The following is a 27,680-nucleotide window of genomic DNA, read 5'->3' as shown; positions in this document are numbered from 1 at the left end:
GGTCTTGTTAAATTTATATTTTTGACAGTAAATGAAACAGTGTGACTAACTCCTTGTTAGACTGTCAGCACTGTTGTTAGGTTCTAAGTTCGGGTACACATCCAGATGGACTTCAAGGCAAGCTCAAACTAGATTTATTACACCAAACAGGATGTTTCAGCTGCATAATACAACATACAAGTCACACAAACACATATTTATGGCTTCCTACTAGGAGGAGTCATCTCCTTGTATGTCTAAGATAGACAATCGTTCTCTGTTGCTCGGCATGAACTGAGTCTGTTCCACTTATTGGTATTGTCTTGGCCCAGCCTGAGCCAAGAACTTTCATGGGCAGGGAGGTGTGTGTGTGTGAGTGTGTGTGTGTGTGTGTGTGATAAGAGTTCAGTAAGAGTATTCTTAGGTTGGTTTCGTCTCTTTTCAACTGTTGTCCTCACCTTGACCTCGATGTTGAGTTCCACATCTCTCTTTACCCTAGTTTCACAGAGACTAGCCTAGGTTGTCAGGAAATGAGACTCAAATGTTGCCCTTTGCCTACTTCCTTAGAAATATTAATAACCAGAAAAGCAAGAACATGTCTGGACAGACACTTTCTGTACTTCCCCTTTTCACTGCAATAATACACACAAGCTTCAACATCCTAACCAATAACAAGTTATTACTACTAATCAGGCTGATTATTCAGATGTCAATGGCTCATCGTGCAATTAAAACATGATCAAGTCAGACTAGTTCTCATCACTGTGTTTGCACAGACGGCCCTGGCTGGTCATCTGACTCACCTCAGCATAATTTTGCAATCAAAGCAAAACTATACTTTTTAGTTATTTCATGGGGAGAGCTCTGGAGTCTAACAATATTTTATCTTAATAATCATTGGTTTGAATTCAGAGAGGTGAGCCAATATATTTACTTCCCATTAAAGAACGTTAGAGGTGAAATGATAGAGAGGGGTAAAAGACTGGATCCTGGTAAGAGGAATCAGCAGGGAGAGCTAGAGAGACTGGGAAAGAGAGAGAGAGAGAAACGAGAGGGAAGAGATCTGATATTCCATTATCCACAGCAGAGCATAAAATAATATCTGTTTTGCACAAAAGGAGAGGGCCAACGGAAGTAACAAAGTGACAAAGTGTGTCTGTCTGTCTGTGTGTGGGTGTGTGTGTCTGTGGGTTCCTGCATGTAGGTGTGGGTGTCTGTGTGGGTGTGGGTGTCTATGTGGGTTCCTGCATGTAGGTGTGTGTGTCTGTGTGGGTGGGTGTGTCTGTGTGGGCTCCTGAATGTAGGTGTGTGTGTGTGTGTGTGTTTGTGTCTGTGTGTGTGCCTATATGTGTGCCTATGTGTGTGTGTGTGTGTGTGTGTGTGTGTGTGTGTGTGTGTGTGTGTGTGTGTGTGTGTGTGTGTGTGTGTGTGTGTGTGTGTGTGTGTGTGTGTGTGTGTGTGTGTGTGTGTGTGCCTATGTGTTGGTGTGTGTGTGTGTGTGTGTGTCTGTGTGCGTGCCTGCATGTAGGTGTGTGTGTGTGTCTGTGTGCGTGCCTGTGTGTGTGTGTGTGCCTATACATGATGGTAGCGAACCCAGAGCCGGGGGGATTAAGAGTAGATTCATTCATCTAATTATCTTTTTTCTGCTTCGTCTGAGTCACAGCGTCAAGATTACACTATCTTATCATCACTGTTCACATCATTTAATGAAAGCAGCAATTTGCAGTATCTATGATTACAATGTTCATGATATATTGTATCATTAGAGACTGGCAATCTAGGGTGTTAATGAAACCTTAACTACTGTATAGGGATTTGACTGGATTGTTGGTGCTTTATTCACAGGGAAATGAGGATGTACAGCAGATGTTTAAGCATTTACTGTACATACTGACTCATTTATTGAACTCTATGACAGTTGTAGGCTAATTCCAATTAGATGACAATGTGAGCAGCTTATATTACAATAGGCACAGTAAACAACGCATCTGCATGTCAGTGTGGTTGCTCTCCTCAGTGGAACTTAACTCTGAACTCCTCTTTTCTTCTTCTTCTCAGGACACTGAGATTCTGAATACAGCTGTGCTCACCGGGAGAACAGTTGCCGTGCCAGTAAAGGTGGTCACCATAGGAACAGATGGCACAGTTACGGATGTAACAGAGTCGGTAGAGTGTCGGTCAACCGATGAAGAGGTGGTCAAGGTGAGTGTACACTATACAGGCTGCAACCTTGAGAGGAAACCTTGAACACCTTTAGAGGAAACATCGAACACCTTGAGAGGAAACCTTGAACACCTTTAGAGGAAACCTTGAACACCTTTAGAGGACACCTTGAACACCTTTAGAGGTAACCTTGAACACCTTTAGAGGAAACCTTGAACACCTTGAGAGGAAACCTTGAGGAGATAGACTAGGTGGAATCTGTCCTTTTCAACCCAACATAGGACTTGAGTTCAAGTACAGTACATACAGTATGACAATAATGCCTCATCTTTATATCGTTTTAGTTCCTCATCCTTTACAAGCACAAGGCCATATACAGATGTTGGATCTTAACTTGATCACTCTTTTGTCGCAGAGAATTTTCCTGATGCATCAATTCAAATGAGTCTCGTGAGTGGCTGAAAATGAGCAGTTCTCTTTTTCTCCATGCAGGGGCAGTCGAGTCATTGGGATCACGGGTTGCTATCAAAATGATGTTTTCTCTCGCTCCCTCAAACGTTATGCCTGTTGTGAAATATACTGAACCAAAATATAAACGAAACATGTAAAGTGTTGGTCCCATGTTTCATGAGCTGAAATAAAATTTGTTTACACAAATTTGTTTACATCCCTGTTAGTGAGCATTTCTCCTTTGCCAAGTTAAGGACAATAAAGGACAATAAAGGCCACTGTAAAATGTGCCGTTTTGTCACACAACACAATGCCACAGATGTCTCAAGTTTTGAAGGAGCGTGCAATTGGCATGCTGACTGCAGGAATGTCCAACAGAGCTGTGCCAGATAATGTAATGTTAATTTCTCTACGATAAGCTGCCTCCAACATCGTTTTAGAGGATTTGGCAGTACGTCCAACCGCCATCACAACCTCAGACCACTTGTAACCATGCTAACCCAGGACTTCCATATCCGGCTTCTTCACCTGCGAGTGAAGAGACCAGCCTCCCAGACAGCTGATGAAACTGAGGAGTATTTCTGTCTGAAATAAATCCCTTTTCTGTGGAAAAACTAATTCTGATTAGCTGGGCCTGGCTCCCCAGTGGGTGGGCCTATGCCTTCCCAGGCACACCAATGGCTGCACCCCTGCCAAGTCATTTAAAATCCATAGCCTGGTGTCATCACGAATCATATGAGTCGGATGTGTGTCTTGACCTCTGCCGAACCCCTGAGACTGACTCACCGAACCCCTGGGGTTCGATCGAACCCAGGTTAAGAACCACTGGATTAGGGCCTATTGAATTGATTTAAATTGACTGATTTCCTTCTATGAAGCATAACGCGGTAAAATTTTATAAATTGTTGCGTGTTGTAAAGAAATTGTGTTCGCTTTCTCTTTGGTAGGTGGTGGTAATGCACGTTGGATGACAACTGCCCCCCCAAAAAACCACTGAAGGAGGCTGCTATCTAGTTAGGCGTGATCGGTACACAGTGTCCTTGTAAACTTTTGAATTTCAATAGCTCCTTGGTCATGTGACCTACTAACCTCAAACAATGTTCAGAATGTACACTCAGTGGGCCTATACATTACACACCCTTTAGTTTTTCCATTCTCATCTCATGCAATTTTACATGAATTTTCAACATTTTTCAATGATTCTCATTTCAATAGCTCCTTGGTCATGTGACCTACTGGACTCGAACAAGGTTCAGAATGTACAATCAGCAGGCATATACATTGCACACCTTTTCGTTTGTCTATTTTCATCTCACACGTTTTTACATTATTTTTTATTTTATTTAAAATGTCAATAGCTCCTTGGTCATGTGAACTACTGACTTCAAACAAGGTTCAGAATGTCCACTGACTACCCTTCCGTATTGCACACCCTTTAGTTTTTCCATTGTCATCTAGCACGTTTTTACATATATTTTTTAAAACTTTCTAATTTTAGTAGCTCCTTGGTAATGTGACCTACTGACCTCAAACTACTTTCAAAATGTTCACGGACTGGCGGAGACAGCACCGCGAGGCATCCAGTGCGGTAACGCGACCGATCCTGGAGAAGCTGGTGGGAGCCCCGGGGAGAGTTCTCTTTTCTTTGTGAAGGGTAGGGCGCCCTGGAATGGGTTCGCCCCTAGAGAGGGGCCCAAGCCCTGGAAAGCTTTGCGGTATCGGCGGCATCCGGTGAGCTCTCCCTGGCCCTTGAAACTCCGGGGGAGAGGGTGTAAATCTCACGTACCCATATCCGCAGCAGGTCTCCAAGGTGAACAGCCTGTGGCATGTTATAACAATGTAGATAAGGGAAGTTGGAAAAAAGATCAGTAACTTCAGGATAAGGATTGGCTCTAAGGGCTGAGTTGGTTGGGCTGGGGTGCGGAGCGGGGCTGGGCTCGAGCTGTGGTTGGGGGAGCAGTCGCTCTGTCGCCCTCCTCTCGTCACCATTGGAAGTTCGTTGTGCGGTCTTTCGTGCGTGGTCTCGCAAGGGGCTGCATGTGGGGGTTCGTCGGGGTGGTGTCCGTCAGCAGGCCGAAGGCGGACCGGTGGAGGTTTGGGTCCGCGGTTGGCAGTGGCAACTCTGGACGCGCGTCGGGCCCTTCTCACAGATCTCCCCAGCTATGGCGCTCACCGGCCCCACACATTGTAGGTGGGGAGGTCTCCTCTCCGCTCACTAGACTTGAGGCAGAGACTAAACCCATTGGCCCCGCAGTGATCGGGCATTGCATGGATCTGGCTCATTCCCTACGAAGTGGGGAGAGGTATCTACAGCTTGTCTGGGGAGGGAGGCCTACATTTGATCTGGGTAGTACCATCCACGCCCATTGATTTGCTGTGGAACCATAAAACGGACGGAAGAAGCCTAGGTTCCCACTGGGCACGGATCACTGAATGTCAACTTGATGGAATTCAAAAGGAGCATACCCACCTGTCGCCGTCGCACTCAAATCACCCGTGGGGTGACTGTGACCCCCTCATGTCAAATTGAGGAAATTCGATGAAGCGGGGGTAAACGGCGGGACATAATTTAGTCTCTTGAGGTAGCCAAATGCCTCGTCATCTAATTAGTGATGCGCATGAATAGATGAATGAGATTCCCACTGTCCCTCCCTACTATCTAGCAAAACCCCAGCCAAGGGAACGGGCTTGACGGAATCAGCGGGGAAAGAAGAACCTGTTGAGCTTGACTCTAATCCAGCACTGTGAAGAAACATGAGAGGTGTAGAATAAGTGGGAGGCCTCGGCCTCCGGGGGAAATACCACTACTCTTATTGTTTTTCGAGCCAGGTGCGACCCACTCCAATTAGGGAGGACAGAAACTTCACGTGGAGCAGAAGTGCAAAAGTTTGCTTGTTCTTGATTTTCAGGATAAATACAGACCGTGAAAGCGGGGCCTCACAATCCTTCTGAATTGTTGGCTTTTAAGCAGGAGGTGTCAGAAAAGTTATCACACTGATAACTGCCTTGGTGGTGGCCAAGCGTTCATAGCAACGTCGCTGTTTGATCCTTCGATGTTGGCTCTTCCTATCATTGTGAAGCAGAATTCACCAAGCGTTGGATTGTTCACAAACTAATAGGGAACGTGAGCTGGGTTTAGACCACCATGAGACAGGTTAGTTTTACCCTACTGATAATGTGTTGTTGCAATAGTAATCCTGCTCAGTACGAGAAGAACTGCAGGTTCAGACATTTGGTGTATTTGCTTGGCTGAGGAGCCAATGGTGCGAAGCTACCATCTGTGGGATTATGACTGAACACCTCTAAGTCAGAATCCCCCCTAAACGTAACGATACCGTAGCGCAGCGGATCTTCGGTTGGCCCGGGATAGCCTGCCTCTTTTGGATGGTGAGTAGAGTGGTTTGTGACGGAGTTAGGGTGTGGCCGGATGAGTTGCCGCCCCTCTCCTGATGCACACTGCATGTTTGTGGGGAACCTGGTGCTAAATCACTCGTAGACAACCTGATTCTGGGTCAGGGTTTCATACGTAGCAGAGCAGCTCATCTATTGAAATTCAGCCCTCGATCCAAGCTTTTGTCGGGGACAGAAGGCATCTTCCTCCACCATCCTCCTTCTTTACTTATGGGTTACCACGTGCACGGAGAGGGGCCAGAGGCCAGACACAGAGTGTGAGAGAGCCTAGGCAGGTGGGTAGAAGGCAAAAGACATTGACATTGGGCTCTGGATAGGTAGTGGGCTAGGTGGTGGTCGCCCATCCTCCCGGTGGGACTGTGAGTCAGGTTGTGACTTGCTGTGGAAGTCAAAAGGTCACCAGGTGCACGAGGAGGCTTCCCCCAAGGCGGATGGGATTCAGAGTCCGAGCAGGGGCGGCCGGACTCAGGGGTTGGTGACAGCACTCAGGCTGTGGAGGTTGGGTTGGGGACTTAGTCTCTGAGCAGATAAAAGCGGGAGGGTCACCAGGTGCACAGAGCTTTTTTCAGGTTACCAGGTGCACAAGGAGGCCTCCATCGAAGCGAGGGGCACTCCAAGTCCAAGCAGGGGCAGCCGGAGGTTGGAGTGATATTGGAGTGGGGACTGGGGACTGTGAGCATAAAAAAGTGGGCGAGTTAACTTAATGTTAATTTAAGTTAGCTGGCTAGCCAAGTCAAATATTAACTGACTTGCCTAGTTAAATATAAAATAAATGAAAATGAATAGCCAGAATAGTGGTGTTTCACTGTGAAGCTAATATTGCATTAGAGCTGCTGTTTTTTTTCTCCAAATGAATAGGCTTGCATTGTGATTGATACATACAACTACCACACCCCTGCATATTATTAAATGACACGATGTTCAAGATAACATGGTTTTATATTTGTTGATTACTCATATGTGACTCGTTTCAGGAAACTAGGCGTATGTCACACGTCAAAACTTCACAGGAGAGGCATTTGAATGTAAACATGAGTTTTTTTAATCAAAATGCCTTGGCAGAAATGCCTTCTGGAACATGTGAACTTTCATGTCTCATAATAACAAACTTGTATGACATCTGTAAATACAAATACAATTGTTAAATTACAAGCCTAGTTGGTTTAGCCACAGAAAGTCAGGAACAATCCCATTAGCCATGATTGGCTGAGATAATGCCAAGAGACGAAGCTTTTTTGAAAGATACTGTATCACGAAGAACTGGGGAAAAGTGTTGCTAATCCTCACCACTTTTTGGAGGACCGAGTTTTGAAAGTGGAAGGAAGGAAGGCCCGTGGAAGGCACAGTGGAAGCAGAGTATGATAGCTAAGGAGATGGAGAAAATTCTGCATTTGATTGCAAATATGCGGTGGGAGTTGAAAAAAGAGTCCAGCTCGCTACATTTTCAGATAATATACATTTCACATTTTGTCACATAGTTGTTTTCATTGCAAGTTAAAGTGTCCGGTTAGCTAGCTAGCTAACGTTAGCTGTCTGGCTTGCTAGCTAACGTTAGCTGTCTGGCTTGCTAGCTAACGTTACGAGTATGATCTGTGTATTAATATTATTCGTATCTCAGAGTCATTTCCATTGCTAGTTATAGCCTAATGTTAGCTAGCTAACTAACATTGAATGTAGTTGGTTAACTTTAGCTACCTGAAGATTCATGCAGGGTAGTAACGTTATAAATTGGGACTATGGTTCATTGTTTAGCTAGCTAGCTACATGTCTTAACAAAAGACTCCACTATGCAAGTAACCATTTCAGTGTACCGTTTACACCTTCTGTATCCTGTGCATGTGACAAATAAACAGTGATTTTATTTGATATAGTGTGTGTTTACCAGAGACAGTAATGTGAGGAAGAACATGACCTGCATCAAAGTCAAATTAGGATATACATTAGGCCAACGAGACAGTGTCCGAGTTCAAAAATTCTCCGGTAGAATATCCTGCTTTTATTTCGTCACACTCACAACCGTAAGCTATTTTCTGTAATTAGCTTGCCATTAACTTGTAAATAATGATCTTGTTGTGAGTTTATTTTCCTGTAATAATGAATAAAAATTAGCTAAAGTTAAGAGGTTCTCACCTATATGATGTGGTTAAGAACAAATTCTTATTTACAATGACGGCCTACCCCGGGCTTAACTATAACCCGGAAGACGCTGGGCCAGTTGTGCGCCACCCTATGGGACTCCCAATCACGGCCGGTTGTGTTACAGCCTGGAATTGAACCGGGGTCTGTAGTGATGCTTCTAGGACTGAGATGCAGTGCCTTAGACCGCTGTGCCACTCGGGAGCCCCTTAATCATTCTTAAACAGTCAGTAAATTGCTTAAAGCAATAAAATAATTTTGGCCTGTATGATATCATGCATGCAAGCTTACCGATAATGTCCACAACGATAGAGCAGCAGACCAAGCAATATGCGAGACGAGGAGCCTATAATGTTGGATAATTATTCTGGTCGGTGTCAACTTCATTCATTAACAGGCACTGAGGAGATTGATTCTGTTAATTGCTTACTTATTGTTCGTGACAGATATTTCCAATTTGGGATAGTTGTTTACTGAAATAGTTGCTCATTCTACTACAGGGGCTACAATGTGGCTACAATCGTCTCGCTTTTGGCGGAATGTGAACGCATTATCATGTGATGCTGTCTACTAATCCCATCTCAAATGGCAGTAACCTACTGGAAAAGTGCTACCTACTAGGGTAAGTGCTTTTTGGAGGCAGGCAGGGAGCAGCCTTCGCATTGGATAAATAATAAAGGATTAGAGTATGGTGTTACTCAATATACATACGTAAATGTTCACACCAGATTTGGGTTTAAACAGTATTTACAGGTAGGCCGGGTTGCACTTTTTCCATTTATTATAACAAGCAAGCTTAATCAAGCACAGATAGGTTCGAATATTATATTAAATTATTTCAAATACTCTAAGTTGGGTACACACAACCACGTGTTGTTTATTCTGTGTTGTACTAAAGGGCACAGCTTTCACTCATCAAAGCCACTCTACAGGTGTCAGATCTTAATATGACCCATTTCATCGCAGGAGGAAAATAATCCTGCAGTAGGAGGATTTGAATAAATATTTAAAATGTATAATTGCCGCCAGGGGGCAGCTGGAAGCGGTGTTTGTAGATTATACAATGCAGTACCTACTTTAGGGGACTATGGTGTGAGGAAGGCTCTGCAAACCAACCGACCTCATACATCATGGCTTGTCAAAGCATTGTGACCTGCTGTAGGGCAGTGGTCTGAGCAGCACACTTAATCTCTGAGCATCATGAGTTTGTGCCCAGCGCTGGGCTATTGTTTTAACACTTTGTATGAATGGAAACTTATGTTGGTGTAGCATACCTTTATTATTTATCCCACTTGTCCCACTTGGCCAATAGCCAGGGAAAATGTAGAGCGCCAAATTCAAAATAATGATATAAAATCAAACTTTCATTAAATCAAACATATAAGATACCAAATTAAAGCTACACTCGTTGTGAATCCAGCCAACATGTCAGATTTCAAAAAGGCTTTTCGGCGAAAGCATAAGATACTATTATCTGATGATAGCACAACAGTAAACAAAGAGAGTATAGCATATTTCAACCCTGCAGGCGCAACACAAAACGCAGAAATAAAATATAAATCATGCCTTACCTTTGACGAATTTATTTTGTTGGTACTCCAATATGTACCATAAACATCACAAATGGTCCTTTTGTTCGATTAATTCCGTCCATATATGTCCAAAATGTCCATTTATTTGGCGCGTTTGATCCAGAAAAAAACATCTTCCAATTTGCGCAACATCACTACAAAATATCTAAAAAATTACCTCTAAACTTTGCCAAAACATTTCAAACTACTTTTGTAATACAACTTAAGGTATTTGTAAACGTCAATAATCGATCAAATTGAAGACGGTCTATCTGTTTTCAATACAGGAGGTCAACAAACTAACGCTACTTTTCTAGTCTTGCGCAACTCTCAAACAGTACACATAACGTTACACTGATTCCAGATGGCCGTTCTTCTTCATTGCACAAAGGAATAACCTCAACCTATTTCCAAAGACTGGTGACATCCAGTGGAAGCGGTAGGAACTGCAAACAGGTTGATTAGAAATCTAGTATCCCAATGAAAACTCATTGAACAGACGGTGACCTCAAACAAAAACAAAAAATCTGAATGGTTCGTCCTCGGGGTTTTGCCTGCTACATAAGTTCTGTGATACTCACAGACATGATTCAAACAGTTTTAGAAACTTCAGAGTGTTTTCTATCCAAATCTACTATTAATATGCATATCTTATATTCTGGGGATGAGTAGAAGGAAGTTGAAATTGGGCACGCTATTTATCCAAAAGTGAAAATGCTGCCCCTATCCTAGAGAAGTTAACCTGTAAGCATTTGCGATAATCCAGTGGCATCAGCCTTTGGCACAGTGAGCATCCTGAGACCGTCTTCAATTTGATCGATTATTGACGTTTAAAGTGCAAGTTCTGGTTGTGTTTTTTTTTATTATTGTTTTGGGGGGTAGGATTATTTAAGATACTATTTGAAGAGGTAGGGTTTCAGATGTTTTCCAGCAGGGACTCTGCTGTTCTAGCATCAGGGGGAAGCCAGTCGATTGTGCGGAGGAACGGGGTGACATGAGAGAACTTGGGAAGGTTGAAAACCATGTGGGCTGTCGTGTTCTGGATAAGTTGCAGGGGTTTGATGGCACAAGCGGGGAGCCCAGCCAACAGCGAGTTGCAGTAGTCCAGACGGGAGAGGACAAGGGCCTGGATTAGGACCTGCAGCGCTTCCTGTGTGAGGTAGGGAAGTACTTTACGGATGTTGTAGAGCATGAACCTGCAGGAGCGGGTCACTGCTTTGATGTTTGCAGAGAACGGCAGGGTGTTGTCCAGGATCACGCCAAGAGCAGTTCCGTCAATTTTTAGTTTTTTTGTATTTTACCCTCTTTTTCTCCCCAATTTCGATATTGCCTCATTGCTGCAACTCCCCAACAGGCTCGGGAGGCAAAGGTTGAGTCATGCGTCCTCCGAAACATGACCCTCCAAACCGCGCTTCTTAACACCTGCCCGCTTAACTCAGCTGCACCAATGTGTCTGAGGAAACACTGTTCACCTGACGACCGAGGTCAGCCTGCAGGCGCCTGGCCCGCCACAAGGAGTCACTAGCGCGATGAACCAAGTAAAGCTCCCCCGGTCAAAACCTCCCCTAACCCGAACAACGCTGGGCCAATCGTGCACCGCCCTTTGCGACTCCCGATCACGGCAGGTTCTGATACAGCCTGGAATCGAACCCGGGTCTGTAGTGATGCCTCTAGCACCGCGATGCAGTGCCTTAGACCGTTGTGCCACTAGGGAGACCCTGAGCAGTTCCATGTTGTTGAGGTTGAGCTTGAGCTGAGCTTGAGCTGTCAGGTATGCAGAGATGCGTTTCGCCACCTGGGTGGGTGGGTGGGAGGGAGAGAGAAGCTTCACCCAGGTTAATGTAGGTTCTAAGGCACAGCCTGCTTTTATGACAGTTAAATGAAGATACAAGACTGAGAAGAGAAGCAAAGAGAAGAGAGAGCAAGAGTAAGAAGGAGAGAGTAAAGGAGAGCAAGAGAAGAGAGAGAGGTTGAGCTGACAGAGAAGCCTAAACTGTCAGATTGGTGCTATGAGGAGTGGGTGGTCTGAAATAATTTGTATACAAAACTTCCAAGACACATCCAGCGAAGAGTGATGATAGTCTGCTTTTGACTAGTTTTATAAAAGACTAATTGCACATCCAAACTGTGGGCATATGCTGAGATAAACAGTGATGCCCATGTTCATTATCACTCCATCCAAAGCTTCAAATGAATGGAAAATGGTTGTTATTATAAATGAAAGGCTTTGACAAGCTGTTGAATATGGAGACACTAAAACAACATCTGTCCTCCAAGGCTTCTGTGAAAGAAGACATGCCTGATCAAGTGATTTAACCCTACGATGCCATTGGTCCATCTGTGGTTCAGTGGCCACATACAGTGCCTTCAGGAAGAATTCATACCCCTTGACTTATTCCAAATGTTTTTGTGTTACAGCCTAAATTTGTCACGTTCCTGACCTGTTTTCTTTTGTCTTGTATTTATTTAGTTGGTCAGGGCGTGAGTTGGGTGGGTTTGTCTATGTGTGATTTTCTATGTTGGGATTTTGTGTTCGGCCTGGTATGATTCTCAATCAGAGGCAGCTGTCAATCGTTGTCCCTGATTGAGAATCATACTAAGGCAGCCGGGGTTCACGTGTGTGTTTGTGGGTGTTTGTATCTCGTGTCAGTGTTCGTGCCACACGGGACTGTTTTCGGTTTTGTCACGTTTGTTGTTTTTTTGTATTTGTAAGTGTTCAGTTTCGTTTTGATTAAATCAATATGAGCACTAACAACTCTGCGTTTTGGTCCGACCCTTACTCCTTCTCCTCATCCGAGGAGGAGGAATTAGACAGCCGTTACAAAATTAAACATTTATTAAATTGTTTTCTTCTCTCACCCATCTACACACAATCCCCCACAATGACAATGTGAAAACATGTTTTTAGAAATCTTAGAAAATGTATTGAAAATGAAATACCATTCACACCGCATGAGTCAATACTTTGTAGAAGCCCCTTTGACAGTGATTACGGCTGTGTCTTTCTGGGTAAGTCTCGAAGAGCTTTCCATACCTGGATTGTGCAACATTTGCCCATTATTATTTTCAAAATGCTTCAAGGCCACTCTGGAACATTCACCGTCTTCTTGGTAAGCAACTCCAGTGAAGATTTGGCAATGTGTTTTAGGTTATTGTCCTTATTGTCATTCAAAAATGATGTTAACCCGTTACAGTCCAAGCACTGTCTACAAAGCTTTATGGAATTGTTTTAAGGAAGTCATGCAAATGATCATTTTGTTATTTGATTTAGAATTTTAGGACCCATTGAAGTATCAATAAATATATATCCAAAAATTATTTTATGAAAAATTGTATTTTGCCTTACTGCTATTAGCCCATACAAAAGCATTGAACAGATTCACTAAATAGAACAAAAGATAGTCCCCCCAAAAAATCTAAAGAAGTTTGTTCTGAATTGTCTGTCCTATATCTGAACGATATAAGAAAACTATTTTTGCCATTTATTATTTAACTCTTTATTTTTGACACTAAACAGTCTAAGCCCAGTCTAAGCCGGGGGGGGGGGGGGGGGGGGGGGGGGCAGTCATACCAAGGATAATTTTTGCTATTTGATTTAGAATTTTAAGACCTTTTGAAGTAGAAAATAATTATTTAATGAACAATTATGTTTGGCCTTACTGCTATTAGCCCATAGAAACATATTGAATAACAGATTCACTACACAGAACAACAGATGGTTTCTCTGGAGATGGGAGAACCTTCCAGAAGGAAGCACTCCACCAATCAGGCCTTTAAGGTAGAGTGGCCAGACGGAAGTAAAAGGCACATGACAGCCCATTTTAAGTTTTCCAAAAGGCACCTAAAGGCCTCAGACTGCGAAACAAGAATCTGGTCTGATGGAACCAAGATTGAACTCTTTGGCCTAAATGCCAAGCGTCGCGTCTGAATACTTATTTAAATGTTATATATATATATATATATTTTTTTTTTTAATACGTTTGCAAACATTAAAAAAAACGTTTTTGCTTTGTCATTATGGGGTACTGTGTGTAGATTGATGAGGGAAAAAAACAATTGAATCATTTTTAGAATTAGTCTGTAACTGTAACGGCTGTCGTAGTCGTTCTCCTCCTCAGACGAGGAGGAGCATGGATCGGACCAAGATGCGGATTGGTAAGTATTCATTATTTAATGGAAAAAACAACAAACACTACAAAATACAAAAACCAACAAACGTGACTAACCCGAAACAGTCCTGTGTGGCCCAAACACTGACACAGGAACAAACACCCACAAAACACAAGTGAAACCCTGGCTGCCTTAGTATGATTCTCAATCAGGGACAACGATTGACAGCTGTCTCTGATTGAGAATCATACCAGGCCGAACACAAAATCCCAACATAGAAAATCAAACCTAGACCAACCCACCCAACTCACGCCCTGACCAACTAAAACAAATACATGACAAAGGAAAACAGGTCAGGAACGTGACAGAACCCCCCCCCCCTTAAGGTGCGAACTCCGGGCGCACCAGCACAAAGTCTAGGGGAGGGTCTGGGTGGGCGTCTGTCCACGGTGGCGGCTCTGGCGCTGGTCGTGGTCCCCACCCCACCATAGTCAACCCCCGCTTCCGTGGCCTCCTCCCAATATTCACCCTCCATGTCAATCCCACTATTCCAAAGGGCAGTAACAGACTGAGGGGTAGCACCTGACTGAGGAGTAGCACCTGACTGAGGGGTAGCACCTGACTGAGGGGTAGCACCTGACTGAGGGGTAGCACCTGACTGAGGGGCGGATCCTGGCTGGCTGGCTCTGGCGGATCCTGGCTGGCGGAAGGCTCTGGCGGATCCTGGCTGGCGGAAGGCTCTGGCGGATCCTGGCTGGCGGAAGGCTCTGGCGGATCCTGGCTGGCGGAAGGCTCTGGCGGATCCTGGCTGGCGGAAGGCTCTGGCTGGTCCTGGCTGGACGGCTCTGGCTGGTCCTGGCTGGACGGCTCTGGCTGGTCCTGGCTGGACGGCTCTGGCTGGTCCTGGCTGGACGGCTCTGGCTGGTCCTGGCTGGACGGCTCTGGCTGGTCCTGGCTGGACGGCTCTGAAGGCTCGGGACAGACGGGCAGCGCTGGGCAGGCAGACAGTTCAGACCACGCTGGGCAGGCAAGCAGCGCAGGCGGCGTTGGGCAGACGGCCGACTCTGACCTGCTGAGGCGCACAGTAGGCCTGGTGCGTGGTGCCGGAACTGGAGGCACTGGGCTGGAGACACGCACCACAGGGAGAGTGCGTGGAGGAGGAACAGGGCTCTGGAAACGCACTGGAAGCCTGGTGCGTGGTGTTGGCACTGATGGTACTGGGCTGGGGTGGGAAGGTGGCGCCGGATATACCGGACCGTGAAGGAGGACACGCGCTCTTGAGCACCGAGCCTCCCCAACCCTACCAGGTTGAATGGTCCCCGTAGCCCTGCCAGTGCGGCGAGGTGGAATAGCCCGCACTGGGCTATGCAGGCGAACCGGGGACACCACCTGTAAGGCTGGTGCCATGTACGCCGGCCCGAGGAGACGTACTGGAGGCCAGATATGTTGGGCCGGCTTCATGGCACCCGGCTCGATGCCCAACCTAGCCCTCCCAGTGCGGCAAGGTGGAATAGCCCGCACTGGGCTAAGCACGCGTACTGGGGACACCGTGCGCTCCACCGCATAACACGGTGTCTGACCAGTACGACGCCCTCTCACTCCACGGTAAGCCCGGGGAGTTGGCTCGGGTATCCAACCCGGCTTCGCCACACTCCCCTTTAGCCCCCCCCCCCCCCAAGAAATTTTTGGGTGAGCCTCTCGGGCTTCCAGCCGCTCTGCCTTGCTTTCGCCTCATAAAACCTCCTCTCCGCTTTCGCTGCCTCCAGCTCCGCTTTGGGGTGGCGACACTCCTCTGGCTCTGCCCAGGGTCCTTTCCCGTCTAGGATTTCCTCCCAAGTCCATTCCTCTTTTCCCCATTGCTGTTGTTCTTGCCTTCCTTCTCCACTCCGCTTGGTCCTGTTTTGGTGGGTGTTTCTGTAACGGCTGTCGTAGTCGTTCTCCTCCTCAGACGAGGAGGAGCATGGATCGGACCAAGATGCGGATTGGTAAGTATTCATTATTTAATGGAAAAAACAACAAACACTACAAAATACAAAAACCAACAAACGTGACTAACCCGAAACAGTCCTGTGTGGCCCAAACACTGACACAGGAACAAACACCCACAAAACACAAGTGAAACACTGGCTGCCTTAGTATGATTCTCAATCAGGGACAACGATTGACAGCTGTCTCTGATTGAGAATCATACCAGGCCGAACACAAAATCCCAACATAGAAAATCAAACCTAGACCAACCCACCCAACTCACGCCCTGACCAACTAAAACAAATACATGACAAAGGAAAACAGGTCAGGAACGTGACAGTAACATAATTTTTTTTGAAAAAGGTCAAGAGGTCTGAAATCTTTCCAAATGCACTGTACTTCCATTCATTTTTTCAACTGGTAATGGGGGACCTTCAGGCGAGTCTTGTGATGCCTGTGGGCGTCCTAAACAACCAAAATGTATGTGTTCATGGGAGTTTCAGCTTTACACAAAGGGGTCATATGTATGTAGCCCACACCATTTGGACACTACAGAAAGAAATTGGAAGATCGGCTGTATCTACTTCAGACGAGTCCAAAGATGCTTGTAGGGTCATATAGCAAAACGGAGAACACCATCGTGTTTGTGAGAGTCTGATCTTTCCATAAAGGGATATTTTGTTTATACGCCAAACGATTTGGACGCTGTAGACGATTTTGTGAGAAGATGTCTCATGGTCTGACAAACACCGCACTAGCTCTGTCACCTTTCAGCAGATGTGGAAGTGGAAATACATTTTGAATTCAGGCTGTAACACAACGAATTGTGGGAAAAGGGTTGTGAATACTTTCTGCAGGCACTGTATGCGAGTGGCTTTGGAGCTGATTGGAGGAGACGGGGCGGATTCAGCCAATAGTGAAGTGGCTTGAAGCTAGGGTTTTGTTTTTTGATTGGCATTTGGGATTTGTGTCTTTCTCTGCTTCATCTGTTAATAATTTTAAGCCCGTTTCTCCTCACTGGCCTTGTCAGTATGCACACACACACACCAACAATATATCCCGTTTTTACCAATTTCACTTCAGATTCTGATGTTTACTCCCAACCGCGTTTCTCCACACGTAACATTTGTATGTTTTTTTTACACCCTGGGTTGATCCTCCTGCTCAGCATCGATCCATATATCCAAACGTCAAACTTCAAAATGTTTTCAAGTTAAGGGTTAAGGTTTGGATAGGGTTAAAACAAAGTTTAGGCATTCATAACAAATGGTTAAGTTAAGGGTAAAGGTTTGGGATAGGCAAAAAAATAAATGTTCTTCCTCTGGGATTGAAAACGCGATCTTCGGATCCAGAGTCACGGGAGTCATGAGACTACCACCCCCGGTCCACCACCCCCGTCCACAATGTACTAGCAAAACCCAAGCCTAATTGATGGCGCTCACTGTTGCCCTAGACGTCCAATTTCAAAGTCAATCTTGAACGATCTGGCTGCATGCACACACACACACACACACACACACACACACACACACACACACACACACAGACACACACACACACACACACACACACACACACACACACACACACACACACACACACACACACACACACACACACACACACACACACACACGCACACACACACACACACACACACACTTGAATGGAGACTTCAAGGGTACGGTCAAAGAATGCCAAGTCTGTCATCAAAATCATTACAGCAGAGGGAGAGATTTAAAATCTTTGGAAATGGCAGATTTTCTTTTGAAGGATATAAAAATAAAAACATTTTCTTCCTCTAGCCATTCAAACTTGCATGACTAATATTTGCATAGAAATAATTTATAACTCTTGGCCCTTAAAATAATACGGAATGTTGCATCGTATTCTTTCATAAAGCATTAGCCTAAATGTCAAATTTAGTTGCTTTTGTTGCTCTTAGTTGCTCTTTCTCTTAATAACATTTTTGTCCTACTTCTCCTCCTTCTCCCCCACAGGTGTCGGATCGTTGTGACTATGTGTTTGTGAACGGGAAGGAGACGAGGGGGAGGATGAGGACGGTGCTCAACTTCACCTACAGCTACCTGAGCGCCCAGCTGGAGATGAGTGTGTGGATGCCCCACCTCCCCCTGGTCATTGACGTGGCTGACCCCGAGCTCAGCCAGATCAAGGGCTGGAGGGTCCCGGTGGCGACCGGCAACAAGAGGTGTGTGGTTTTACCAGACAGTGAGATGTGTTACCTGGTTCATACTGCTTGGGAAACAGATGTTCATAATAATTGCAGTGCAGAGTAAAAAACTAAGATTCAAGGATCATCTTCAAACATCATGTTAATTAAAGTGGTCGTACCATCACCTCTCATATGTTTACCACTTATTTTCTAAGTAGCTTTGGAACCTAATGCACCAGTCTGCCCACATATAAGTCCATCCTCATTTGGACGTTTAGAATAACTGTGATGATGCTAATGTCTTAACCATGACGCCTACACCTGTCCGGTATTACGCTCCCTATCTATGGCCACCGCTGTTCCCTGGATACCCAGGTGACGCCGGTGACTCAGATGCTCTCTCCGAGGGGTTGTGAGAGGCTTAAGAATATGACTTTCAATTACTGTTGTGACTCTCAGTCAATTCTCTCTGTGACTCACTTTCTGTCAGCCAGACGCAAGACTAACACGTCTGACAATTCTGTTCTCACCTCCACAACATTCTGTAAAAGTCCTTACAAAGGCAGGCAACCTTGTTCCTGTTGTTGTGAAGGCGAGAATGATTGGTGGCAAAGGCATGTCTGAACAAGGAAGAAAGAGAGCAAAGACTAGAGTTGGAGTCTATTTCATTTTCTCTCGTTGTTATAGAAATAACCGTTTTTTCTAGGAAATATGACATCCTAGCTTGATGCATATATTTTTTAGCTTGAGGCATGTGTTCTATAGACTTTTCAGTAGCCAGGCCACCAGGTGGCACTCTAACACATCTGCCCCTGAGCGGTTTACTCCAGTGAGTAGGAGAGGTGAGAGAGCCAGTCGAGTCATATTGTGCTTCTGGAAGCGAGCTTATTACACGGCCAGACCTTATCTGACCTGACGGCCATCCGTGAGAACATGCCTCCCCCAATTCTTTTATTTTTTTTCTGCCCGCCGCTAATGTCACCTGAGTTAGGCTGCCATGTAAGTGTCGTCACGCTGATGAATGGGGGAGGCATAGAGAGCCCGGGCAGGTCCAGCATGTTAACCTGTCAGCCTGTTTTTCTGCCTGGATGGCCACACCTCATTAACCTAATGGAAGCTGTCGGTATCACACTTCCCCCCGGCCACCTGACCTAGCCCAGGGCACAAAAAGGAAGGGAGGGTGGGAGTAGAGAAAGGGAGAAAGAGAGAGAGAAAGGTGTTTGAATTCAGTGAAAGAGAATGAATTCAGTGAAAAGCGAGAAAGAGACTTGAATGAGAAAACACATAATGTAGGAGTAGAGCGAGAGAATGGGAGGTAAAGAGTTTAGAGAGAATGGAGAGTTGAGTGGCGTCAGTGTAATAGCCTCTTTGTTGACTGTCTGTTACAGTGCTCCACCGTTTACAGGAGGTTAGATTCCCTGGGCCACGCTCTCTATCACTGGGCTGAACAGGGCTACCTCTCCCTGATCTGTACTTTACCTCATCCTACTGCTGCTGAATGGGTCTAATCACAGTAGATAAAGAACACTGGGTCCCTATAGATTTTACATTTATATTTTAGTAATTTAGCAGACGCTCTTATCATGAGTGAATTACAATTAGTGCATTCATCTTAAGAAAGCTAGGGGAGACAACAACATACTGTATACAGTTGTAGTTAGTATATTTTCCCTCAATAAAGTAGTTATCAGCAAAGACAGTGCTAGTAGGAAAAGTAACAGGGTTTCAATCCCTTGTTTAATTCAAACAATGGAATAAAATGGAGGAGAAGATAGAGACAGTGAAGTTAGAGTCATGGAGGAATTGTCACGCCTGCTCCCGCTCTCCCCCTGTGGCGCCTTCATTACGCACACCTGTCACCATCATTACGCGCATCAGCGCCCATTGGACTCACCTGGACTCCTTCCCTTTGTTGTTTGCCACGTCTATAACTGTCTGCTCCCCCGTTTGTTCCCTGTGTCAGCATTATTGTCATTATGTGTTCATGTCCAGACGCTGTCCTGTCCTTTTCCATGTCCGTTGCTATTAAATGTTCACTCCCTGCACCTGCTTCTCATCTCTACCAGCGTCAATCCATACAGGAATAGAATAGAACAGAGTAGAGAACTATTTGATATATACTGTAAAATACAGCGTCCAAATAGGTCTGTGTTAACTGCAGTAAACTGTTGATTTGCTCTACATTTTCCTATTTAAATGCTCCTTTTATTCTGCTTCTTTCCAAGCTGTTTTTTTTTCTTCTTATTTTCTCCAGGTATGAGAGGGTGAGTGCGGGTGATGAAAGTGACAGTGAGAGGACAGAGAGTGGCTGTGTCCCCCAGTACCAGAGCACCACGGTGCGTGTCCTCACACACTTTGTGGCCCTGGGAGTTGATGGAAATGGCCAACAGGACTTCTTGCTGGGCAGTGATTGGCAGGTGGACGTGACTGACCTGGTCCAGGATTTACTGAGGGTGGAGGACCAACGTGTGGCCTATCTACTGGAGGGACAGGTCCTGATGGGCCTCAACACTGGCACAGCCAAACTACAGGTGTGAGAGAGAGGGAGATGAAGGGAGAGAGAGAAGTGATTAAAGAGTGATACAGCAGTCTGAACTTTTGAGTGTGAGTGAAATGGCGAGAGTGTGATCGAAAGTGGGAGAGACAGAGATCGTGGGGTGAAAGAGTGGTAATGAGAGCATTAGTGTGTGTGAGAGAGCTAGGAACAGAGAGAAACCTTATGATGAACCGAGAGTGAGAGATAAAGAGTGCCTGCTTGGACAAAATAATAGAGGATGGGCAGTGCAAAAGGAACGTTTGGAAAAACACAAAGAAAACGGAGGCTCTTTGCGAGTGGGGCTTTTAAAAAAGGTTACCGAATCGATCTCGGCACAGCACAAACACTTAGCCAATCAGGGACTGACAAAGCAACGTGAGCCTGCGGCACGCCCAATAAAGGCTGCTAAGTCTCAGAGGGCGTGTAGGCTCACACACACCACCAGACACGTTGAGGGGTGCCCACTTACGGTGTAAAATACAATCGATCAAGGTTTTCCCCAACAACACAACAGCTCTTCCAAGGCCTGATCCATGGACATACATATCATCTCCTTATTGTTGTGGGTGTACAATACCCTACTACCTTTACATTACCCAGGTTGGTCAGTTCAGAACCATTTCTCATTTCCATTGGAGACCCTGGCCCACAGACAGAAACACGCAGCAAAGATATCTATTGGGAAATGGATGGAAATTATATCAATGGTTGCACTGTATTGTCCCTCTATTTGTGTGTGCTCTCTAGGATGGTTTGAGAATAACTATGACTCAATAACAGTGGAGAGGCAATTTATGATGTCAAAGTTGTTTACCCTGTGATCATTCACTCTGCTACGAAGCCATCATGTCCCTGCCCTGCCCTGCTATTATAGGTGGCTTATTACACCCAAACAAACACACACACACACACACACACACACACACACACACACACACACACACACACACACACACACACACACACACACACACACACACACAAAGTAAAAAAATGTTATGTTTTAATCCTCCCTTCCTTATGCAGATCACTCACATGCATAGAAACACACAAAACAGAACACACTATGCTTTTCGATCTCTCTTCATCAATGTTTTCCTTTCCCCCCTGAAGTGCACACACACTGGCACTCAGAGAAACCCACATGCAGCAGCCTGAAAGGAGTATTGACAATGCTGTTAGAGAAGCTGTGAAGTTTTATTTGATAGCAAAATTGCCTCTTTGTTCACTGGAGTGATTTTTGATCCATCTACAAACAAGAGGGTCTTCAATTGTCTGGAATTAAATTCAGATAAAAAGCAGACCAATCACTGCAATTGGCATGGAGGGTCTTGGAATCAAACTATCAAAGGGAATTCTGATGAAAGGGGAGCAGATTGCCCTGGGTCTCCACAGTAACCAAAAATCCAACCCATTTCATGTGTCAGATACATCTCTGCCTGCAGTGCGGTTCTCTCTGCCTGCAGTGCGGTTCGCGCTGCCGCTAAATTGATAAATCACTCTACCTCAGACAAACCGGTTATTAGCTTTAAAAGGCACAATCACTGCTTTTCTCAAGCCCTAACACTTCCATTAGTAACTACGGCAGGGAAAAGCTCACTGAAAGCTTCAAACGCAGCATTGGTTGGTTCAATGTTTTGTTATTCATGTTTTTACAATGTCACCAACAGATGCAATTAAAGACCCAGTGCAGTAAAACATGATTTACCTGTGTTTAATATATATTTGCACACTATGAGGTTGGAATAATACTGTGAAATTGTGAACATTAAGATAATGCCCTTTTAGTGTAAGACAGTGGTGGTCAATGCTGTTTAAGATGAGGGACGGCAATATATTTTTTGAATGAGCATGGCCTTATTTCTATTACAGCATATTGGATGACTGTCATTCATATTCCATTCACCCAGTTCAATGTAACATCGATAGGTTTAGGCTACTACATGACACTCATGAGGTTGCTACAACGTAGCCTATGAATGAAAGATTACACCGTAGGTGCACACAGGTCGAGAGAAAATGCTGAGGTGACAGACAGTGACACATTGACAGACATTGACAGACCGTTTAATTAGAAACGTTTTTCAACCGAGTCGGCAGAATAAATACACCTCTGGTCACGCTAAACACAGTTCACATTCATAGCAGCCACGTTATATTCCTTCTCGCATCTGTGCGCTCTCCTCTTCTCACCTTTTCCCTAATGTTTGTGGACTTCAATACGACTCATCAGCTGTATATGACCAAGCAAAAAAACTATTCCAAGCCAAACCATATCATATCAAGTGCTCCACACTGCCTACATCATTGTCACCATATTAGCTAAAGTAACATCATAGTCAACATAGCTAATAGAACTAGCGTGTTAGTAAACCGGCTACAATCATGCAATAACGTTACAGCGTATACTCAGTTAGCAGTTTAGCAGTTACACTGGCGGGCCCCGGTGGCAATAAATTAGTAAAACCAAAAGCTTACCTTGACTTGGAAGAGTTTCAGTGTTGTGTTGGATAGTCATAATTAACACAGCATCCCTCTGTTTGAGCAAGGTGCTTGAGTAGGCTAAATTAGATAGCTGCATTTGCAGTAAGTGAAACTGAAAGTGCAAAAAAAAGACAATCTCTCTATCTCACCACATATTATGCACTGCAGTGATAGCTAGCTGTAGCTTATGCTTTCAGTAATATATTCATTTTCTGATCCTTTGATTGGGTGGACAACATGTCAGTTCATGCTGCAAGAGCTCTGATAGGTTGGAGGACATCCTCCGGAAGTTGTCATAATTACTGTTTAGGTCTACGGAAGGGGTTGAGAACCATGAGCCTCCTAGGTTTTGTATTGAAGTCAATGTATCAAGAGGAGAATGGAAGCTAGCTGTCCTCCTGCCACACCATGGTGCTACCCAACAGTGTGCTGTTGAGGCTACTGTAGACCTTCATCGCAAAACAGTGTGTATTAATAAATTAATTTACAATTCCAGTCAAAAGTTTGGACACACCTATTCATTCAAGGGTTTTTCTATATTTTGTACTATTTTCTACATTGAGGTAGCCACCTGGAATGCATTTCAATTAACAGGTGTGCCTTGTTAAAAGTTAATTTGTGGAATTTATTTTCTTCTTAACGCGTTTGAGTTGTGTTGTGACAAGGTAGGGGTGGTATACAATTTTTTGGTTACTACATGATTCCATATGTGTTATTTCATTGTTTTGACTATTTTCACTATTATTCTACAATTTAGAGAATAGTAAAAGTAAAGAAAAACCCTTGAATGAGTAGATGTGTCCAAACTTTTGACTGGTACTGTATTTAGTACAGTTTTATCTAAAAATGATAACTTTTATAATGTTTTACAATTTTTATTTTTATAAAATTCACTGAGGAGGAAGGTCCTCCCTTTCCTCCTCTGAGGAGCCTCCACTGGTGTAAGAGCTATTGAAAAGACCGCCTGAAATTTCAGCCTGTTTTGGTGGGATGGAGTTTTGGCCTGCCTGGTGACACCCCCAGCTGGAAAATGAGTTATAAAACCAAAAAGAAAGAGAGTTTCAAACCTCTCTGCCAATAACGGCTAGTTTTCAGTTTTCCACACACAGTATAGAACTTAATCGTTACCCACAAATTGTTTGATATTGAGATAATCTTGAGGATATTGAGGAAGTTACAGGTAGTTTTGCGAGACAATGCTAGCTAACGTTAGCACAATGACTGGAAGTCATAGCATGCCAGCAGGTACCCATAGACTTCCCATAGACTTCCAACTACCTCTAACTTCCTTCATACTGGACACAGAGACATACAAATGGTATCATCTGACTCAGGGGAAATAGATAAAGGGCCTCATTGCCAAAACCCCCTCTGTCCCCCTCTTTACTTTGTTAGTTACTTTTATTTAATTATTATTTTATTTCACTTTATTCTAGAATAGATTAAAGGACATTGGATGAGAATGTGGTGGTATGTGTTCTGCTGGATTTTAGGATAAAGCTTTTGGCTTAATCTGACCAGTGACACAATGTACCCACTTAGATAATAAAATTGTCCTAAATAGACCTAAACGCACCAAGGTAACATCAAGATAACAATAAGGTAACTCTACCTATATGATCATGACAGCATATGTTGATCTATGACCCAGCCCTAGAGGTGTCACAGTACACAGATCTACACGGCTGGCCCTGTGTGTTCCCAGTGTGTTTATCTATGTGGCGAGCATTCGACCGTGCAGCTTTAACAGTACGGTGCTGTGGATTGGGAAGTGTGTTGGCCCAGCCTGTGGTCCTGTACAGCAGGGGTTCCCAAAGTGTTTCACTATGGGCCCCCCTTCCAGCATTGGGGAACAACATGCACCACATCTATTTCTATGGGTATAAGAACTGTTCATGACACAAACTGATCACACCCTTCTTGTTGGTGGAGAGAATTGTGCAGGTATACAGCTTATTTCCTGCATTTCTACACATTTTGTCATGGGATGCAAAAAATCTTTAGCAAATTTTCTTGCAATTCTATACATTTTGCCATGTCTAATGTGTATACATGTGATATTTGAGTGACCAAAAAATTACAACAATATCCATGGGCTAAAAAGCCTAAATAAAAAAACGTTGGGCTAGTTGATCTGGACATTTCTGACAAGTTATTAATAGCTCTCTAAAGCATACAATGACTAACATGACAAGAGAAACTGATGATGCACTACCCAATTTCGAAATTGCACCTTCTGCATTCTACTATTACAACTATAAAGAATAATCCTTTAAAAACACATCTTTTTTTTGTTGGGGGGGGGGGGGGGGGGGGGGGCCTTGCGCAACCCAGTGCGCCCCACAGTTTAGGAACCACTGCTGTACAGATGAGGCAGTGATCAGTGCTGACAGTTCATTATGGCAGGGTGGAGGCGTAGTGGTGGAGGCTGGTGGTGGAGAAGAGGAGAAGGGTGGAGGCGTGGGTCTGTGTGGGGGCTGGTGGTGGAGAAGAGGAGAAGGGTGGAGGTGTGGGTCTGTGTGGGGGCTGGTGATGAAGAAGAGGAGAAGGGTGGAGGCGTGGGTCTGTGTGGGGGCTGGTGATGGAGAAGAGGAGAAGGGTGGAGGCGTGGGTCTGTGTGGGGGCTGGTGGTGGAGAAGAGGAGAAGGGTGGAGGCGTGGGTCTGTGTGGGGGCTGGTGGTGGAGGAGAGGAGAAGGGTGGAGGCGTGGGTCTGTGTGGGGGCTGGTGATGAAGAAGAGGAGAAGGGTGGAGGCGTGGGTCTGTGTGGGGGCTGGTGGTGGAGAAGAGGAGAAGGGTGGAAGCGTGGGTCTGTGTGGGGGCTGGTGATGAAGAAGAGGAGAAGGGTGGAGGCGTGGGTCTGTGTGGGGGCTGGTGGTGGAGAAGAGGAGAAGGGTGGAAGCGTGGGTCTGTGTGGGGGCTGGTGATGAAGAAGAGGAGAAGGGTGGAGGCGTGGGTCTGTGTGGGGGCTGGTGGTGGAGAAGAGGAGAAGGGTGGAAGCGTGGGTCTGTGTGGGGGCTGGTGATGAAGAAGAGGAGAAGGGTGGAGGCGTGGGTCTGTGTGGGGGCTGGTGATGAAGAAGAGGAGAAGGGTGGAGGCGTGGGTCTGTGTGGGGGCTGGTGGTGGAGGAGAGGAGAAGGGTGGAGGCGTGGGTCTGTGTGGGGGCTGGTGGTGGAGAAGAGGAGAAGGGTGGAGGCGTGGGTCTGTGTGGGGGCTGGTGGAGGAGAAGAGGAGAAGGGTGGAGGCGTGGGTCTGTGTGGGGGCTGGTGGTGGAGAAGAGGAGAAGGGTGGAGGCGTGGGTCTGTGTGGGGGCTGGTGGTGGAGAAGAGGAGAAGAGGAGAAGGGTGGAGGCGTGGGTCTGTGTGGGGGCTGGTGGTGGAGAAGAGGAGAAGGGTGGAGGCGTGGGTCTGTGTGGGGGCTGGTGGTGGAGAAGAGGAGAAGGGTGGAAGCGTGGGTCTGTGTGGGGGCTGGTGATGAAGAAGAGGAGAAGGGTGGAGGCGTGGGTCTGTGTGGGGGCTGGTGGTGGAGGAGAGGAGAAGGGTGGAGGTGTGGGTCTGTGTGGGGGCTGGTGGTGGAGAAGAGGAGAAGGGTGGTGGCGTGGGTCTGTGTGGGGGCTGGTGGTGAAGGAGAGGAGAAGGGTGGAGGCGTGGGTCTGTGTGGGGGCTGGTGGTGGAGAAGAGGAGAAGGGTGGAGGCGTGGGTCTGTGTGGGGGCTGGTGGTGGAGAAGAGGAGAAGGGTGGAGGCGTGGGTCTGTGTGGCTGTGGAAGGTCTGTGTGGCGTGGGTCTGTGTGGGGCTGGTGGAGAAGAGGAGAAGGGTGGTGGCGTGGGTCTGTGTGGGGGCTGGTGGTGGAGAAGAGGAGAAGGGTGGAGGCGTGGGTCTGTGTGGGGGCTGGTGGTGGAGAAGAGGAGAAGATTGGAGGCGTGGGTCTGTGTGGGGGCTGGTGGTGGAGAAGAGGAGAAGGGTGGAGGCGTGGGTCTGTGTGGGGGCTGGTGGTGGAGAAGAGGAGACTCAGGCCTAATGGGAGCAGATGGGAGTGCTTCCCTTCTCATCACACATCACACACATTTACATGCTTACATCTCCAGCGGCCCCGGGAGGCAGGGAACTGCCAGTCAGACAGACGCAGGCGGAGTTTGTGTGTGTGTGCGTCTTTGAGAGTGTGGCTGGCGATCGCAGATGCAATTGAGGGTACAGTACATGCATCATCTTGTTTTGGGTCATATAATCACTGAACAGTAATAGAGCTTGGGTCATGGTGTTTCCTCTAAGGAGGTCAATTATGTTATTTCTTGAGTGCCAATATAAGCTTGTCATTTTGACGTCTTCGCGCATCCCTGTCATTGATCATGATGGGTTGAATGTAAATGCTTGTGCAGGTGATGTAAACCAATACAAGCGTGTGTGTGTGTAGGGGGGGGGGTGTCTGTTTGTATACTAATGTGTGTGTATGATGTTGCAGGTGATGTCTCCTCTGTCTGACTCGATCCTGGCTGAGCGGATGGTCAGGGTTCTGGATGAGAAAGTGAGCGTGACAGAGCTGGGAGTGCAGCTGGTGTCTGGCCTCTCTCTGTCCCTCCAGCTCAGCCCAGGGAGTAACAGGGCCATAGTCGCCACTGCTACCACACAGGAAGTCATGCAGAAACTCAAACAGGTTACCACGCACACATGCCTCAGCAACCTAATGCACCAAATATATAATA

At 45.8% G+C, this 27,680-nt stretch overlaps 1 protein-coding gene across 1 annotated transcript in view; it reads left to right on the top strand.

Annotated features, from left to right (window-relative positions):
• The window catches only part of LOC120020976 (transmembrane protein 132D-like), a 61,578-nt gene that overhangs the window by 32,201 nt on the left and 1,697 nt on the right, over positions 1 to 27,680 (top strand). Inside the window, exons 3-6 of the mRNA XM_038964648.1 lie at positions 2,038 to 2,181; positions 17,789 to 18,001; positions 20,223 to 20,492; positions 27,440 to 27,631. Of these exons, the coding sequence (XP_038820576.1) occupies positions 2,038 to 2,181; positions 17,789 to 18,001; positions 20,223 to 20,492; positions 27,440 to 27,631 (819 nt within the window). The remainder of the gene's footprint in view (positions 1 to 2,037; positions 2,182 to 17,788; positions 18,002 to 20,222; positions 20,493 to 27,439; positions 27,632 to 27,680) is intronic.

The sequence above is a fragment of the Salvelinus namaycush genome, chromosome 26, assembly GCF_016432855.1.
Source record: "Salvelinus namaycush isolate Seneca chromosome 26, SaNama_1.0, whole genome shotgun sequence".
NCBI classification, from domain to species: Eukaryota; Metazoa; Chordata; class Actinopteri; order Salmoniformes; family Salmonidae; genus Salvelinus; species Salvelinus namaycush.
This window is presented reverse-complemented; position numbering and strand designations above follow the sequence as displayed.